Below are 19,993 nucleotides of genomic sequence, written 5' to 3' on the forward strand. Positions count from 1 at the left end.
AGTCAGAGGCAGTGAATCTGTGGAATTAGGTGCAGGAGTAGGCCATTCGGCCCTTCGAGCCTCCACCACCATTCAATATGCTCATGGCTGATCATCCAACTCAGTATCCCGTACCTTCTCTCCATACCCCGTGATCCCCTTAACCACAAGGGCCACATCTAACTCCCTCTTAAATATAGCAAATGAACTGGCCTCAACTACCCTCTGTGGCAGAGAGTTCCAGAGATTCACCACTCTCTGTGTGAAAAAAGTTCTTCTCATCTCGGTTTTAAAGGATTTCCCCCTGATCCTTAAGCTGTGACCCCTTGTCCTGGACTTCCCCAACATCGGGAACAATCTTCCTGCATCTAGCCTGTCCAACCCCTTAAGAATTTTTGTAAGTTTCTATAAGATCCCCTCTCAATCTTCTAAATTCTAGAGAGTATAAACCAAGTCTATCCAGTCTTTCTTCATAAGACAGTCCTGACATCCCAGGAATCAGTCTGGTGAACCATCTCTGCACTCCCTCTATGGCAATAATGTCCTTCCTCAGATTTGGAAACCAAAACTGTACGCAATACTCCAGGTGTGGTCTCACCAAGACCCTGTACAACTGCAGTAGAACCTCCCTGCTCCTATACTCAAATGCTTTTGCAATGAAAGCTAACATACCATTCGCTTTCTTTACTGCCTGCTGCACCTGCATGCCTACCTTCAATGACTGGTTGTGGCAAAGCAATGAATTCTTTGCCACAAGGCTGTAGAGGCCTAGTCAGTGCAGATGATCCAAGTCATAATCACAGTGAACGGCGGTGCTGGTTCAAAGGGCCGAATGGCTATTGTCTATTGAGATGGATTTTTGATTAGTACAGGTGTCAGAGGGTATAGGGAGAAGGCAGGTGAATGGGGTTAGGAGGGAGATAGATCAGCCATGGTTGAACGAATGAGTAGACTTGATGGGCCAAATGGCCTCCTATCACTTGTGACCACTTTGTGTCTTTTTGTTATTGCAGACTGGCTGAATCAAGACCTTTATTGAGTATGGTCCTGTCTAAAGATCCTATAGCGGAGCAAGATAGTCCACTCGACGAACAAGCCGTAGTAGGGTCATGCGTAATCTTCAGCACCATTTCCGTAACAGGCTTCCATCTCCGCTCTGGTATCTTTGCTTTGGTCATGGCGTCTTCATGTACAAATCTTTTTTTTTTCTCAGCTGCAGGTGATCATTTTGATATTCCCGCCTAGTCTTCCTTATTAACATTGAACATACAAAATATTGCCATTAGGAAGGAGCTCCAGAAAATCCTACACCCACTCAAACCATCCTCCCCTCCCCCCTTCCCACGGACACGGAGCAATCGCCGGCCCCCTTTTTTTTGTTAAACATCTATTTCCTTCAGGTGGTTTAAAAAAATGTCCCCCTTACCATTTCCGTACTTTTTCGATAGCTGCCATGACCCGTTTGATGTCATCCTTTGCCCTGGTCCTGGGTCTCGGCCCACACCGATCTGCCAGACATGCTGTGTGTGTGTTTGTTTGTTTGGTTTAGTCTGAGGGGAGAAGCGTCAGTCTGAAGAAGGGTCTCGACCCGAAATGGCACCTAATCCGCTGTATGATCTTTGCTTTCATCCGTCTGTCCACGCGTTCGCTCGTTCTTGATCGTAGAGCGAGCGAACGTGTGGACAGACGGATGAAAGCAAAGATCATAGAGCGGAATAGGTGCCATTTCGGGTCGAGACCCTTCTTCAGACTGACAGTCAAGTGAAACGGGAGATATAGGCATATCTTCCATTCATTTGTCCTTAGTACCGTTGATACACTTGTTCCTCTTCCCCCTGACTCAGTCTGTAGAAGGGTCTCGACCAGAAATGTCACCTATTCCGCTCTATGATCGTTGCTTTCGTCCGTCTGTTCGCTCGCCTTTGGATTAAGTAGCGCAGGATAAAGCTGCGAATTCACGCACAGGATGTGTTTGGGAGAGAGAGAGAGAGAGAAATCCCGACACTTGCACATCTCCGTTTATTCCCCCTTCACAGGAATGTTGCATTGATTTTGTAGGTCAAACACAGTTTTTTAAAAACAAAGTGTCTGAAGAAGGGTCTCGGCCTGATACGTCACCCATTCCTTCTCTCCAGAGATGCTGCCTGTCCCGCTGAGTTACTCCAGCATTTTGCCTTCTCTACCTTCTTTCTAAAAACAAACCTGACCCTGCAATGTTTTAAAACACACAAAAAAAAGATTGTGCTTTTTGCAGCCTCAGCTATCGAAAAAGTTGACCTGAAATATCACCTATTCCTTCTCTCCAGAGATGCTACCTGATCCGCTGAGTTACTCCAGCCTTTTGTGTCTGTCTTTGGTTTAAACCAGCACCTGCAGTTCCTCCCTGTACAAGCTATGTGCCGTTTTAACTGAACGCATAACTGAAGTCGGGTCGGGTCAAAGATAGGGTCGGGGTTACTGAAATGGCGGAAGTTACGCTCCGTTGCGTACCACACATCAGTCCATTGGATTTTGCAGGAGTGGTCTATCTTGCTCCGCTATAGAATCTTGGTCCTGTCCAATATATTCATGGAGGAGGGGATGTGCCCTGCTGGCGAGATCTACTGTAAAGGAATTCCGAGATTACCATTCATTGTAAAGAGGGGTGTGATCACTGTTTACATAATGAACACCGGAGCCAGTGAGACCTGCCCAACGGGTGGTGTTGACAATGAAACAAACTTTGGAAGCTACTATTTGTTCCAAAGTTAAGCAGAGCAAAGTTCAGTTTGTGTTATTTAAAATGCTTTTAAAATGTATAAACTGCAATTGCAATTTTTTCCCAATTCAATAATGTCCCACAGTGGCCCAGCTTTAAATAAACGAGCAGATCAGGTTACTAATCTCTCGTGGAACCGGAATGGCAATTTTCATTTTGAGAATTTGAATCAAGAATTCACATCAGATAGACAAAAAGCTGGAGTAACTCAGTGGGTCAGGCAGCAAACTCTGGAGAGAAGGAATGGGTGATGTTTTGGCTCGAGACCCTTCTTCAGACATCAGATAGTTGTGTAAAAAAATAGATGAGTGTTAATCTTTGAATATATACTGCATGAAATCACATACAAAAACGAAAACACATTACTACTAATGGAATGCTGTTCCACTGCATTGGAGGGGCAAGGAATGCATCGTAACCATAAATACTTGACAGTAATTATGGTGTTTTACAATATATAACAGTATATTTAACAGATCACAAAATCCAAATGGAAATCATTAAGTATATTTGATTTGCATAAAGAGTATATTTTCATTTTTTTAAATAATGCAATGCCTGACAGGACCCCTGGATTCCTGATACAGCACCAGCATGTCGTCCGATATTAAAATCAATTCTTAGCAGGGGGCTTTAACCCCAAATATTCAAAAATGTTTTTTTTAATCATCACGTCGTAATTTTTAAACATAAAACAATGCAATTAAGTAAACTTAATTAAATCAAAATAATAAATTATCTGAAGCTCATCAACCTCCATTACATTGAAGTAAAATAAATGAAGTCACTAAAGGACACAAAATGCTGGAGTAATTCAACAAATCAGGCAGCATCTCTGGAGAACATGGATGGGTGACATAACCTGCCTTAGATTAAAGGGGTAGATTTCCCAGGTGAAAATTGTGATGTATTACAGAAAATTGGCACTCACCTGCTGGACATTGCATTAAAGTACACTGGAAGGGAGTCCTGGGGTTCCACTATCCTTGTGGAAGGAAATAATGGCATTTCCGAAAAAAAGGATATTATTCAAATTATGTTTAAGAAGGAACTGCAGATGCTGGAAAATCGTAGGTAGACTAAAATGCTGGAGAAACGCAGTGGGTGAGGTAGCATTCATGGAGCGAAGGAAATAGGCAACGTTTCGGGTCGAAACTCTTCTTCAGACAAATTTGTGCCCGTATTCAAATTATGAGTAGGAGTAGGTCACTTGGTCCCTCAAGCCTGCTCTGTCATTTATAATGAATACATTTATTGGCAAGTATGTACACACACAAGGAATTTGCCTTGGTGCTCCGCTTGTATGTAACAACATAAAGTAAACCATTAAGAATAAAACATAAAACATTAAGATTAAAACATTATAGTTTAAACATGTGAGTTAAATAAAATACCAGAGCAAAAGGAGGCTACAGATTTTTGATTATTGAGTAGAGCAACTACTCGTGGATAAAAACTGTTTTTATGTCTGACTGTGGCGGCTTTGACAGTCCGGAGTTGCCTTCCAGAGGGAAGTGATTCAAAGAGTTTGTGGCCAGGGTGAGAGGGGTCAGAGATGATCTTACCCGCTCGCTTCCTGGCCCTTCACAGTTCGTCAATGGAGGGATGGTTGGAGCCAACAACCTTCTCAGCTGATCGAACGATTCGCTGCAGCTTCCAGATGTCGTGCTTGGTGGCTGAGCCAAACCCATGATAGAGAAGGTGAGGCCAGACTCTATGATGGCCATATGGAACTGGACCATCAATGGCTGTGGCAGATTGTGCTTCCTCAGCTGCCGCAGGAAGTCCATCCTCTGTTGGGTCTTTTTGACTGTGGAGTTGGTGGTGCTCCTATGCAAAGGGTCTGCGGGTCCGAGATGTGCTTTTCCCAGCCTCACATGCTGCTTCCTGTCTGTCTGGAGGTTGGTGATCCACTGACAGAGGGGTTCAGGCACAGTTCACTAGGAGAGTTTGGAGTGTAGTAGCTGGGCTAGCACGTCTTTCATGGGTCCTCATGACTACAGAGATTAGTGCGACAGGCCTGTAGCAGGGGTATTTTTGAAAGTGGGAGGGGGTGGGAGATCACTGATCACCAGCCTCGGGGGTACCTGGCAAGCGAGCGAAGCGACCGAGCGGTGGGAGGGTTTGTTGGTGATGGAGAACTGGCCAGACTATGTTGGGCAGCAAGGAGAGGGGTGGGTGGGAAAGGGCCCAGTCTTTGCAAACTGGAGTCAGGCTATGAGTAAGTGTGAAGTGGTGATTGGGGAGGGGGTACCAGTTTCTGTTTATCAAACCTGCAGTCAAACTCGTTCAGGTCTTTGGTCTGCTGATGATTGTCCAAGGAGCGGGAGACCTTCCACACTGAAGACGAGTCATTTGCTGAGAACTTGCTCCTCAACAAAATGGAAGCGGCGTGGGCACATCGCGACGCCCCGTGTCTCCCAAGAATGGGAAAAATAGCGACAATTCCCCTACCTGTTTCAAGGCTGCTCACATGGAGCAGTCTTGTATCCATTTCGTACAGCCGACAGGAACTTCTGGACTTCGGTTCCTGTGGCTGCAACAACTTTCTGGGCAATCTCCGTCTCGCTCCTGAGCTCGTCAGAGCAAAGGAGCACAGGAACCGCCGCGGGACTGGAGAACGCCACCAGAGCAGCGGGGCTGGAGACCGCCACGCCACCAGAGCCGCGGGGCTGGAGAACGCCATCGGAGCCACGGAGGCGCGGAGCAACAGAGCGGCAGAACACCAGCGCGCACCAAGCCAGCTCGGCCGACCCGAAGCACCAACAGACGGCGACGCGTACGAAAGCACCGCCGGGAACGCAGAGGTGGGTTAAAGGCCAGGTTAGAGCTAGCCCCACACAGGCTAGCGATTCCTAGCCTTTCCCTCGCCAACGCGAGCTCACTGGAAAACAAAATGGATGAACTCCTGCTAAGGGATCACCTCCCACAACTGGATCAAAGACTGCAACATCCTGACCTTGATGGAAACTTGGCTCAACATCGACGTTCCTGATAGCGCCATCCAGCTAACGGGGCGTCATTTACTCCGAGCGGACAGAACAACAGACTCCGGTAAGACCAGAGGTGGGGGTCTGTGCATTTATGTAAATAAAGCATGGTGCACGGACTCCACCATCATCGAGAGTCACTGCTTAGCTAACCTTGAGTTCCTCTTGGTTAGATGCAGACCATTCTAGCTGCCCAGAGAATTCACCTCCACTTTTGTGACTGCAGCCTATATCCCTCCTGATGCTAATGCCAAGCTTGCAATGAAAGAGCTGCATACTGCCATTAGCAAACAACAGACGCACAACCCCGAGGCAGCCTTCATTGTTGCGGGTGACTTCAATCACTCCAACCTGAAGACTGTACTCCCCAAATTCCACCAATATGTCTCCTTCGCCACTAGAGTAGACAAGACACTGGACAAAGTCTACAGTAACATGGCTGAAGCTTACAAAGCCGTCCCCCTCCCCCACCTTGGTCAGTTTGATCACGTCTCATTGTTCCTGCTCCCTAAGTACTCCACACTCATCAGACGGGTTAAACCCACTGTGAGGACAGTTAAAGTCTGGTCAGAGGAAGCGGACTCCACACTTCAGCAGTGCTTTGGAAACACTGACTGGAAGGCGTTTGCAGCCCAGGCCACCCTCGACTCCCACACGGACATTGATTCCTACACATCCTCTGTTCTGGACTTTATAAACTCCACCATCAATAGTGTCACCTCCCTCAAACGGGTGACCATATTCCCGAATCAGAAGCCATGGATGAACAGCGAGGTCAGGCTACTGCTGAAAGCACGGGACACCGCTTTCAGGTCAGGCGATGCTCGAGCCTACAGTTCATCCAGGGCTAACCTGAAGAGGGGCATCAAGAAGGCCAAGCACTGCCATAAGCTCAGGATTGAGGAGCACTTCAACAACTGACCCCCGACGCATGTGGCAAGGCATCCAGGCCATCACGGACTATAGACCCACCAACACCACCCCCACATCCAGCGACGCCTCCTTCCTTGAGGAGCTTAATCACTTCTATGGCCGCTTCGACAGGGACAATCTAGAGACAGCCATCAAGGCTGTGCTCCCTGCTGATCACCAACCCCTCACACTCACCCCCTACGACGTATACGTGGCACTGAGTAGGACTAATGCACGTAAGGCTGCTGGCCCTGATGGCATCCCCGGGCGCGTGCTCAGGGCCTGTGCTGCGCAGCTGACAGACGTCTGGACTGACATCTTCAACCTGTCACTTGCCCAAGCAGTTGTCCCCACGTGTGGATGTGGCCCTTGTGGCCAAGGGGATCAGAGGGTATGGAGAAAAGGCAGGTACGGGATACTGAGTTGGATGATCAGCCATGATCATATTAAATGGCGGTGCAGGCTCGAAGGGCCGAATGGCCTACTCCTGCACCTAATTTCTATGTTTCTATGTTTCTATGTGTCTTAAAACCACCTCCATCGTGCCAGTGCCAAAACACTCCACTGCGGCAAGCCTCAACGACTTCCGCCCAGTTGCACTTATCCCCATCATCACCAAGTGCTTCAAGAGGCTGGTCCTGGCGCACCTCAAAAGCTGCCTACCCCCCACACTGGATCCCTATCAGTTTGCCTACCGCAAGAACAGGAGTACGTCGGATGCCATCTCAACGGCACTTCACTCCGCCCTCTCCCACCTCGACAACAGAGACACTTACGTAAGAATGCTGTTCATCAATTACAGCTCAGCATTCAACACCATTATACCCTCTAAACTGATCACCAAACTCGGTAACCTGGGCATCGACCCCTCCCTCTGCAACTGGATACTGGACTTTCTAACCAACAGACCCCAGTCTGTTAGGTTAGACACCACACCTCTTCAACCCTCACCCTGAACACCGGCGTTCCACAGGGCTGTATGCTGAGCCCCCTCCTCTACTCCCTCTTCACCTACGACTGCACACCTGTACATGGTACTAATACCATCATCAAGTATGCAGATGATACAACAGTGATTGGCCTCATCAGCAACAACGATGAGTCGGCCCATAGGGAGGAGGTCCAGCTCCTAGCAGCATGGTGCGCTGACAACAACCTGGCCCTTAATTCCAAGAAGACCAAGGAGCTCATTGAAGACTTCAGGAAGTCTAGGGGCGGCAGCACACCCCCATCCACTTCAACGGGACGGAGGTGGAACGTGTTTCCAGCTTCAGGTTCCTGGGGGTCAACATCTCCGATGACCTCTCTTGGACCCACAATACCTCAACTCTGGTCAAGAAGGCTCACCAGCGTCTCTTCTTCCTGAGGAGACTGAAGAAGGTCCATCTGTCTCCTCAGATCCTGGTGAACTTCTACCACTGCACCATCGAGAGCATCCTTACCAACTGTATAACAGTATGGTTTGGCAACTGCTCTGTCTCCGACCGGAAAGCACTGCAGAGGGTGGTGAAAATTGCCCAACGCATCACCGTTTCCTCGCTCCCCTCCATTGAGTCTGTCCAAAGCAAGCGTTGTCTGCGGAGGGCACTCAGCATCGCCAAGGACTGCTCTCACCCCAACCATGGACTGTTTACCATCCGGGAGGCGCTACAGGTCTCTCCATTGCCGGACCAGCAGGTCTAGGAACAGCTTCTTCCCTGCGGCTGTCACACTACTCAACAACGTACCTCGGTAACTGCCAATCACGTCCCCCCCTCCTGGACACTGCTCCCACAGGAAAAACACTATGACTGTATGCATGTAAATAGATTTATTTATTGAAATCATATTCTATGTCACTCTTCCAGGGAGATGCTAACTGCATTTCATTGTCTCTGTACTGTACACTGACAATGACAATTAAAGTTGAATCTGAATCTGAATCTGAACATCTCAGAGTACCTTTCTTTGGCAGTTCTGATTCCTGTTCTCAGCTTGTACTCGGCCTGCCTGTAGAGGTCTGCATCCCCACTCCTGTAGGCAGAGCTGTCTGAATTCTGCTGTAAATCAGGGCTTGTCATTGTTGAACCTGATCCGGTCCTAGTGGGAATGCAACTGTCCTCACAAAAGCTGACAGATGATGTCACAGTGTCCGTATACTCATCGAAGCTTGTGGTTGCTTCCCTAAACACATTCCAATCAGTGCAGTCATAGCAGGAGTGTAGTAGGACTAAAGATGAATTGATTGTAACCTCGACCCTGCATTTCGATGATAACTTTTCATTCCCAACCTTAACAAACGTTTTTCTATCTCTGGCATAAAAATATTCAAAAACTTTGCGTCCACCAGCCTTTTAGGAAGAGATTTCCAAAAATTCGCAATGCACCCAGGGAAACCGTTATCACATCTCTGTCTTAAATGGATGACTTCTTACTTTGAACTGTGGTTCCTTTCTCTAGATTCTCCCACACAAGGAAGTATTTTCTCCATATTCACTTTTCAAAGTATTAACATCAATATAATTAAAAGTCTCATCTTGACCACTTCCTGTCTGCGCTGTATATTGATTTTTGAAAAAAACGCTACCCTGTATCTCTGTGATTTTTTGGCCATCTTACTCACAGTCCTCCTCCGCTGTGCCAACCCCGAGGATTTTTCCCATCGATGAAAAATTAAAAAGTTATGAGTGTTTAAAAAACCTTGAGATCAGCTGATTGGTCCTCACACCGGTCAATCACCGCGATGAAGGTAACGCCCCTTCCGGGGCGGAGGGGGGCAGGACAATAAAATCCCGGATGCCTGGAAGTGAGTCAGTCACCCTGCAAGATCGCGCGGGAGAAGCCATGACTGTCATTCTAAGCTGAATAAACTGAACTGTGAATCTGCAATGTACTTGCAATAAATGATTTGTTAGCCCTTAATGACAATGCCATGAGTTGTTTGGCCGGCTGCCCTGTGTGTGCTTGAAACTGCAATGCTTCATTAGGTCCATCTGAGTTTGGAAGGAATAAATGCTTTATTAGGTCCGACTGTGTTTGGAAGGAATAAATGCTTTATTAGGTCTGACTGCATTTAGTCCAAAAGTCCCACTCATTTTGTGACTTCCGTTTAGTGGACAGGTCGCGCTGATTGCGTAATTTCCGGTAAATGCAGAGGTCACGCTGATTGTGGAAGTGCCGTTGACTGCATAAGCCCCACAGTGGAGAGGCCGCACTCAGCCGTGAGAGTAGATTCAAGAAAGTTTACTGTCATATATATGGTGTGTGTTTGTGTGTGTGTGAGTGTCTGTGTGTGTGCGTGAGTGTGTGAGTGCGTGTGTGAGTGAGTGTGTGTGTGTGAGTGTACATGTGTGTGTGAGAGTGTGAGTATGTGTGAGTGTTTGTGTGAGCGTATGTATGTGTGTGTGTGAGTGTATGCGAGTGTGTGAGTATGTGTGTGTGTGAGTGTTTGTGTGTGAGTGAGTGTGTGAGTGAGTGTATGTGTATGAGTGTACATCTGTGTGAGTGTACGTGTGTATGTGTGAGTGAGTGTGAGTGTGTGAGTGTATGTGTGTGTGAGGTGGAGGGTGTGTGTAAGTGTGTGTATATATTAGAATTGGTGGAGAGGTGGAATAGAAAAGAGGGGAGGGGGGGGAGAGAGGGGGGAGAGAGGGGGGGGAGAGAGAGAGAGAGAGAGAGAGAGAGAGAGAGGGGGGGGAGAGAGGGGGGGAGAGAGGGGGGGGGGGAGAGAGGGGGGGGGAGAGAGGGGGGGGAGAGAGGAGGGGGAGAGAGGGGGGGGGGGGGGGGGAGAGGGGGGGAGAGAGGGGGGGGGGGAGGGGGGGGGGGGGAGGGGGGGGAGGGGGGGGGAGGAGGGGGGGGGGGAGAGGGGGGGGGGGGGGAGGGGGGGGGGGAGAGGGGGGGGGGAGAGGGGGGGACAGCTGGGGGGGGGGGGAGGGGGGGGGGGAGGGGAATTCTCTGCCACAGAAGGTAGTTGGGGGGGGGGGTATCAAGAGGAAGGCAGAGTACAGGATACCGAGTTGGATGATCAGCCATGATCATATTGAATGGCGGTGCAGGCTCGAAGGGCCGAATGGCCTACTCCTGCATCTATTTTCTATGTTTCTATGTCCTCTGGTCTTTGATTTCCCCACTCTGGGCAAGAGACTTTGTGCATCTACCCGATCTATTCCATTCATGATCGTATACACCTCTATAAGATCCCCCTCATCCTCCTGTGTTCCAAGGAATAGAGACCCAGCCTACTCAATCTCTGCCTATAGCTCAGACCCTCTAGTCCTGGCAACATTCTGGTAAATCTTCTAAGTTACCTTTCCAGCTTGACAACATCTTTCCTATAACACGATGCCCAGAATGAAACAATATTCAATATGGATCAGAGAGGAGACCCCCCCCCCCCCCCCCCCCATTCACTGTGTAGATCCTGCCTATATATGAGACTTCCCAAAATGCAACACCTCACATTTTTCTACATTAAATCGCATCAACCATAGCTCAGTCCACTTGGCCAATTGATCCAGACCCTGCTGTAATTTTTCACAACCATCTTCACTACTTGCAAAACCGCAAACTTTTGTATCATTTGCAAACTTGCTAATCTTGCCCTGTATGTTCTCATCCAAATGATTGATATAGATAACAAACAGAAACAGGCCCAGCACCGAGCCCTGAGGCACACCACTAGTCACAGGCCTCCAGTCCGAGAAGCAACTGTCCACCATCACCCTCTGCTTCCTTCCATGAAGCCAATTTTCTATCCATTCAGCTATCACTCCTTGTTTCCCATGCAATCTAACCTTCCAGAGCAGCCTACCATGCAGAACTGCCTTATGTTTCCTTTTATTCGTTATTCAATCCTTAATACTCCCTTTCATACAGGGTTCCCTATACCTGTTACCCCTTGCTTTCACCCTCACAGGAACATGTTAACCCTGAACTTTCTTCTTTAAGTAAATGGTTCTCGTCTACCATTTCCAGGTCCCGTCTTATTTAAATGAAATTGGCCTTCCCCCAATTTAAGACCTTTATTCCTAATCTCCACTTTTGGTTGCAATATCTCTTAAAATTATTATTTTTTAATGATGATGAGCTCCAACACATGAGCTCCAACACTTTTTGGCCATGTTTCTGATGTGACATTGAGACAAGTGCAACTGCCATCCTTGATAAAATATCAACTTAGGGATCAAACCTCATATCTTCCTTGTCTTAGCAGAACTTAATTTAGTGCTGCAGTTAATTATGTTCTATTTGGGAAATTGCTAAAAAGTGCAGCATTTCACATATAATGTCTCCTTTATATAATTGAAATAGATTGGCACATTCCAACATCCACTGTAGAAATATTTCTGTTGGTGCAAATATAATTCAAAAAGCAATTCATAAACAAATTTGATTTTTCCATTTATTAAATTAACAAGCAGTCTTCCAAATACCATATTCAGTTGGTTAAATGGTATTGAACACATATTCATTTAATGTGCATACATTTATATTTCAACCCCAATTGAAAATGTTTTTTGTTAAATACTTATGCTTCTTTTGTCATGTAAAATAATCTTTTCCAATAATTGATCGTAATTTAAATTAACTTTTCAGACTCCTCAATGTCAGTGAACTCTGCATTTTACCAGTTATAAATCTTACTGTAAAATACAACAGACAATAAAGTATCTACTGATAAATAGCAAATCAAACATTGAAGATCAAACATATACAGCAATAAAGTTCAGTGTTCTTTGCAGTCAAATCCATGTGTTCTTAACAATCATCTGAACACAAATTAGTTGTAACAAATTAAATAAATTGCAGTTGTTTAAACTGCAGATCAGGTATATACATCTTTGTGCGTGTGTTTCTGGGACAGTGACTACTTGGGAGTGTTCAGTCTTGTTATTAATTCAAACCAAGAATATTCAACCTTGGAATTATACTGTGTTGAGAACCCATTTAAATCATTAAAGATGATCAGTCTCAAAATAAGTTTAAAATTTAACATAAAATAAATATTTTTGAGTACTTTGTATGCCAAATTAATTTGAGTTTTTAAATCTTCATCTCTTCATGACTAATTAAAACCACCTTTATATTTCTATGACCTGTCAGAACTAACTAGCTTTCTGTTCCTCTATCGTATGTAAATTTGTATGTGAACTTAGGCAGTGAACATACTGTTGACTGTGGGTTGACAATTATCTGAACAAAGGCACATTATGGTGAGGATATCTGGACAGTGGTACCAATTGGAACCAAGCAATGTTTTACTGACCTGAGGCTACAGATGCTACTCAATTGATGAACTCAATGGCCTCAAGATCGGCACAAAATGATGGAGTAACTTAATGGGTCAGGCAGCAACCCTGGAGAACATGGATAGGTAACGTGTCGTGTCGGAACCCTTCTGATTGACTCAACCAGTTCCCCAAACTGAGGACAGTTTCCTCAGATCAGTCATGTGATTAATCAGGGTCTGCAAATCTTAGCAGTATAATAAACGATGCATATATCAAAGAAGCCATTATAAATCTTAGCTCTATCATTTAAACTGTATGTTTTAGCAGTGTAATGAAGATTTTCACCTTTGTGTTTGGACAATTGTGAACAATTGTACTGACATGTTGGAACCATTTTCTTTTGCCCCAAAGAATAAAATGAAATTCAGTTTTCATTGTCACTGCTGCTCCATTCATCTTGGAAGATGCCAGTTTGAGAAGTTCTGGCTTCACACTGCAAAACATAAGATTAATTGTCACTATAAATTAATATTTTATGTTAAATTGTTCAAATATATTATTTACCAAATAAAATATACATAGGTTAGATCTTTCTAAGTACTAATTAATGTGTTACATTTTTTTAAAGTTTGTTGTTGCATTAAATTAAATCAAATGATCGTAAATCACTATGGAGTTCAATTGGTTAGAGTATGCAAATAATAAAAAAAAAATTCCTTCCCCTTTTACAAAAACCTGTTTCATTCCCCAGTCAGCTGATACAGCAACTTAAAGATGTCCTAAATGAAACCATCTCCAGTATCTAGGATGGAGAGGATGCAGAAGCAATTCCTTCATGTATCAGGCTTTTCTCGATCACCACAAAACCTCAAAATATCTAGCCTGACACAAGTTCACTATGAACATAAATGCCATATTAGGCTGGAACATTCAGGAAAGTTTACCCAGGAATGCAATATGTCCTATTTATAAAATATAGCCCATTTTAAAAGAAGTAGATTGCAACTTCTCTTGAACGCGGTTCCAAATTTCACTAGCTTTATCTAAACTAGTTATTTTTTGGTATCAAACTTTGCACATTTTTTAATGAAAATTAGTGATTTTAATACTGTGAATAGAGTGCAAACAGCTTCTTGGATTTTGTCCCAATAATGTGCCTCAGTCCTTACCATAAAATAAGCAGATCAGTGTGACAATTGCATTTCACATTACAGCAATTCTATTCTAGTGCTTTATGAAGAGTGAGCATCAATCGGAAAATTATATTTCTGTGTTTGGTGTCATATTTTCAAATATCCATTCCTTTTTGTAGTTGTAGAGGAAACTGCCCATTACAGGCTAATTTTGTATCATGACAGTGCCCTGAACTCATCTAGTTGAGAATTGAACCCTGATTTCAAATATGAAAGCCCATACCCCATGTGCCACCTAAATGTGTGCAGCCCTGTAATATTTATAAGAACTCACCAATCTCTGTTGCCTTTAAAATTGAACAAACAACCAAAGTTAAGAGCACAGACAAAAATATTTTGTTTCATTTCCTTTTGAGTTGGCTTAGTTGGCTCAGTTGACCCTGTAACATCCTCGACACAAACATCCAGGATGTGCCAAAAGTGGGTGTGTGATATTTACAGTAGTCAAGCAACAACTTGATCAGGCTAACAGTTAAACAATTCAGCTAACATCTCAGAATCTTCCATTACCATCCACAAATATCCATGTTTCACCAAAAGACAAAAAACTCAACACTGGTTTTGATGGGAAGAAATGTTGTCAGGTCTCAACATTGACTCCAGACCCCATGAAGTCTCATGGCATCAGATCTACAGCAAGTCGACCTGTATCTCACAAATCTGATTTTTTTTTGAAAATGTGACCATAAAGGTTGATTAGGAGAGCTGTAGACATTGTATACTATATATGGATTTCAGCAAGGTATTTGACAATTTCCGCATGGCAGGCTGCTCTGGAGGGTTCGATAGCATGGGATTCAAGGAGAGATAGCCAACTGGATTAAAATTGGCTTCATGGAAGGAAGCAAAGGGTGATGGTGGAAGGATGTTTAATCAGACTAGTGGTGCGTCTCAGGCTCCGGTGGCAATGGAAAAGAGTATTATACAAAACATTAGTCATGATGCAGATCTATGTATTTTTAGAAAAGGCCATAGGAAGTGTACATTTTAGATTCACAATAATGTGTGGATAGGAACATTGTTATGTGGAATATTTGAAATAATTAATCTATTTTAATTAAGCACCTTCAGCAGATGTATTACAGATTTTTTGAAATTAAGGCGATGACTTCCTAAAGATATCCTGCTATTTATGTGAGGAAGCAGTTATATTGAATTGTTACAGAAAAGTTGAGGAGAGTAAACTGTGAAAAATTCTACAGTTAGAGCCAGAAACAATGTGCATTGTGAGAAATGTCAATGAAGAATTGAAGCAGAAGATACAAGTAAAAAGCAGCATATTTGGACATGATTATTTTCATTTGATTAGAGAAGGAATTACAATATCATGTACTACAGAGATGTATTAAGAATAAATTCCTCACCTCTTTAGGTTCATCATTTTCCACACCTATTCGACCAAGATCTGGAATCCATGCTAAAATATTAACATCACTGCCACCACTATAGAGCTCCTGCAAATCAAGAAATCCATTTAAAACATATTCGAAGACCAAATCTCAATTGTATCTGGTCATTCAAAGCACAATATTTTTCCCCTACACATTTAAAAAAATTAAAAACAAATAGAGAAGTGCAATTTAAATTGAAAGTTGTCATTTCATCTTCTTCACCCAAAAGAACTGGCATTTTCCTTTAAACAGAGTATAGATTTCATCACATTTCTCCCAGTAATGTAATCCACACTCTGTTTAAAGGAAAATAACAGTTCTTTTGTCTGAGGAAACAGAAATGCCAACTTTAAATTCTAATTGCACTACTCTACTTGTTTTTAATTTTTTTTATGTGTTAGCTGAAGATCTTTTTAATGCAGCAATGAAAATAAAGACTAATCAATTTACTTACTTGAAAGTAAGACTGGAATGTGCAGCAGTTTACATAATTATAATGCCCCCTGAGTTCTGTTAGCAGCTGACCAGCGTAGATATCATAAACGGCAATACAGCTATCAACAGGAACAAAGGCAAAATCTGGCCTGCAGCCATGGGACACCGCCAACTTGAGATTCTTTCGGCTTCCATTGCATACTCTTCCATAGTTCACCTGTAAAGTATAAATCTGCAGTTACTTATTCAATTATTCCAGTTTTCCTCTGTGATTTTTCTCATTTTAATTATCTTGCACAACCTATGTTGCAAAACCTGCAGTTCTAGGTAAAGAATACATTCTCCCAAATCCAAGTGTGTTATAATTTTGCACACATTTATTTTATGAGACCAGGTCAAAAACCTTATGAAAGTCCATAGTTATTGACTCTTCTTATCAATCCTCAAATGTATTTACCTGCTATTGTCATCATTATTTATTATGACAATTGTTATCCAGACGGAATTCATTTGTAAAGGACATTGCTAAAATACTAAGACGGAGGCAAATACTGAGGGAACAAAAATAAGGATAAAATCCTATTTGATTTCTTCCAAACTAATCCAGCAGATGCAATTGTACTTAGCCACAGTTATATTTGCAAAAATGACCATTGCAAGGCCCTTGAGAAGATGAAATTCTACCTTCATGCTAACAATATAATTCGTCTAACTATATGGCACTAATATCAAACTAAATGAGATGGCTCAGAACAAATGTGGCAACTTAACACTGGATGTCCCATGTGGTCCTATGGACCTTCAGCAACAATGGATCTGTGTTCCACCAGAACATTCACTTCATGACTCAGCATTGGCATCAAGCCAGGGCACGTCCTGGTTCAATGAAAACTGTTGAAAAGTATCTCAGGATCAATATTTAAAAACCCAGACATTTGACTACATGCTAGCCAGATGAAGCAGTAGTCTATGTAAAGAGTTAAGAAATAAGACCGGAATCATCAGCAAAGCAATGGGTTTGCCTAGCATTTGAACTATCCTCAGTCAGTAGTATCGTCATTAATGCACCTCTGCCTCCTGCTATACTGTCAAGTGGTAGTTACTTACAAATAACCGACTCATGGATGCTCAGTTTGGTTATTGCCAAAATTACTTTAATTCAGACCTCTAAACATAGAAACATAGAAATTAGGTGCAGGAGTAGGCCATTCGGCCCTTCGAGCCTGCACCACCATTCAATATGATCATGGCTGATCATCCAACTCAGTATCCCGTACCTGCCTTCTCTCCATACCCCCTGATCCCCTTAGCCACAAGGGCCACATCTAACTCCCTCTTAAATATAGCCAATGAACTGGCCTCAACTACTACCCTCTGTGGCAGAGAGTTCCAGAGATTCACCACTCTCCGTGTGAAAAAAGTTCTTCTCATCTCGGTTTTAAAGGATTTCCCCCTTATCCTTAAGCTGTGACCCCTTGTCCTGGACTTCCCCAACACCGGGAACAATCTTCCTGCATCTAGCCTGTCCAACCCCTTAAGAATTTTGTAAGTTTCTATAAGATCCCCTCTCAATCTCCTAAATTCTAGAGAGTATAAACCAAGTCTATCCAGTCTTTCTTCATAAGACAGTCCTGACATCCCAGGAATCAGTCTGGTGAACCTTCTCTGCACTCCCTCTATGGCAATAATGTCCTTCCTCAGATTTGGAGACCAAAACTGTACGCAATACTCCAGGTGTGGTCTCACCAAGACCCTGTACAACTGCAGTTGATCCTCCCTGCTCCTATACTCAAATCCTTTTGCAATGAAAGCTAACATACCATTCGCTTTCTTTACTGCCTGCTGCACCTGCATGCCTACCTTCAATGACTGGTGTACCATGACACCCAAGTCTCGCTGCATCTCCCTTTTTCCCAATCGGCCACCATTCAGATAATAGTCTGCTTTCCCATTTTTGCCACCAAAATGGATAACCTCACATTAAACCTCATGCTTTAGTCTTACAGTGGACTAAAACATTCAACCCATAGGAAAAAGAAATTTCTCCATTGGAACAAAATGAGTCAATGTCATTGCATGGCATCAAGAAGCACCTTAGCCCTGGGCAAGTAGCAATGCAGGATCGTTTCCAAGGCTGCACAAACTATAGCTGCTGCATCAATAGCCTGCCTCTATCTCAAGTTGAGAAATGGGATAGTTCACCTGTTGTGTTTATTTCTATTCATAATTCCTCAGATCAAGGTGCAGCATGACCTAGATGGCACTCGGGCTTGAATGATATGTGGCATAATATTTGGGTCACACAAGTGCTGAGCAATAACCATCTCCAGCAAGAGAGTATAACCAAACAAACAGAAATTGCTGTAAATACCGTGCAGGTCAGCCAGCCTTTGTGAAGAGATTAACGGAGTTAATATTTCCACTCAATGACCTTCCATTGGAATAGCATTTCAGGAATGTAATCACCTCTCCTTGACATTCAATACCATCACCAATCCTGCGCGTTCCACTGCAAACTCCCTCGTGGTTACCATTAACCAAAGTACTTAACTGGTCCAGCCCCGTAAATATATTAACTGCAGAACTAGGTCAGAGGCAGGGTACTTAGTTTAGTTTAGTCATACAGTGCGGAAACAGGCACTTCGGCCCACCAGGTCCATGCCAACCAGAGATCCCAGCACCGACACTATCTGACACACACGAGGGACAATTTACATTTACACCAAGCCAATTAACGTACAAACTTGTATGTCTTTGGAGTGTGGTACGAAACCGGAGCTTCCCGGATACCCACACAGATCACGGGGAGAACATACAAACTCTGTACAGACAGCTCCCGTAGTCAGGATCGAACCCAGGTCTCTGGCCCTGTAAGGCAGCCACTCTACCATGCCGCCACAGTGCCGCCCGTACTCTTGTAGCAAATGACACATCTCCTGACTTCCCATCAACTTCCATTTTGTACAAAATCTATACATACATCTATACTTCCTGCGGCAGCTGAGGAAACACAATCTGCCACAGGCAATGATGGTCCAATTCTATAAGGCCATCATAGAGTCTGTCCTCACCTTCTCCATCATGGCCTGGTTTGGCACAGCCACTAAGTATGACATCTGGAAGCTGCAGCGAATCGTCCGATCAGCTAAGGAGGCTATTGGCTGCAACCTTCCCTCCATTGATGTCTGTACGCTGCAAGGGTCAGGAAGTGAGTGGGTAAGATCATCTCTGACCCCTCTCACCCTGGCCACAAACTGTTTGAATCACTTTCCTCTGGAGGGCGATTCCGGACTGTCAGAGGCAAGGCAAGGCAATGCTCAATTGGAAATGAAATGAAATGACAATGCCATGAGTTGTTTGGCTTGCTGCCCTGCCCGTGCTTGAAACTGCAATGCTTTATTAGCTCAGACTGTGTTTGGAAGGAATAAATGCTTTATTAGGTCCGACTGTGTTTGGAAGGAATAAATGCTTTATTAGGTCCGACTGTGTTTGGACGGAATAAATGCTTTATTAGGTCCGACTGTGTTTGGAAAGAATAAATGCTTTATTTCCGACGGTTCGACTGTGTTTAGTCCAAAAGTCCCGCTCATTTCGTGACTTCTTAGTGGACAAGTCGCGCTGATTGCGTAATTTCCGGTAAGTGCAGAGGTCACGCTGATTGCGGAAGTGCCGCTGACTGCGGAAGCCCATAGTGGAGAGGCCGCGCTCAGCCGTTTGAGTAGATTCAAGAAAGTTTACTGTCATATATATGGTGTGTGAGTCAGTGTGTGTGTGGGTGTGTGTGTGCGTGTTAGTGTGTGTGTTAGTGTATGTGTGTGTATCTGAGTGTGTGTGTGTGTGTGTGTGTGTGTGTGTGTGTGTGTGTGTGTGTGTGTGTGTGTGTGTGTGTGTGTGTGTGTGTGTGAGTGTATGTGTGTGAGTGTATGTGTGTGTGTGTGTGAATGTAGAATGGAAGTGTGTGAATGGTGTGGAAGGTGGGTGAATGGAGAGTGCTGAGAGAATGGAGCAGCTGGGCTTGTGCACTCTGGAGTTTAGAAGGATTTGAGGGGATCTCATTGAAACATATAAGATTGTTAAGGATTTGGACAAGCAAGTGGCAGGAAACATGTTCCCGATGTTGAGGGAG

At 44.2% G+C, this 19,993-nt stretch overlaps 1 protein-coding gene across 1 annotated transcript in view; it reads right to left on the reverse strand.

The window, feature by feature from the left end:
- Positions 1-12,013: 12,013 nt before the first annotated feature.
- The window catches only part of ercc8 (excision repair cross-complementation group 8), a 51,571-nt gene continuing 43,591 nt past the window's right edge, over positions 12,014-19,993 (reverse strand). The window contains exons 10-12 of the mRNA XM_055634825.1: positions 15,887-16,084; positions 15,406-15,495; positions 12,014-13,341 (exon numbers count right to left, since the gene is read on the reverse strand). Coding sequence (XP_055490800.1) covers positions 13,273-13,341; positions 15,406-15,495; positions 15,887-16,084 — 357 coding nt within the window. The 3' untranslated portion in view covers positions 12,014-13,272. The remainder of the gene's footprint in view (positions 13,342-15,405; positions 15,496-15,886; positions 16,085-19,993) is intronic.

The sequence above is a fragment of the Leucoraja erinacea genome, chromosome 1, assembly GCF_028641065.1.
Source record: "Leucoraja erinacea ecotype New England chromosome 1, Leri_hhj_1, whole genome shotgun sequence".
Taxonomy (NCBI): Eukaryota; Metazoa; Chordata; class Chondrichthyes; order Rajiformes; family Rajidae; genus Leucoraja; species Leucoraja erinaceus.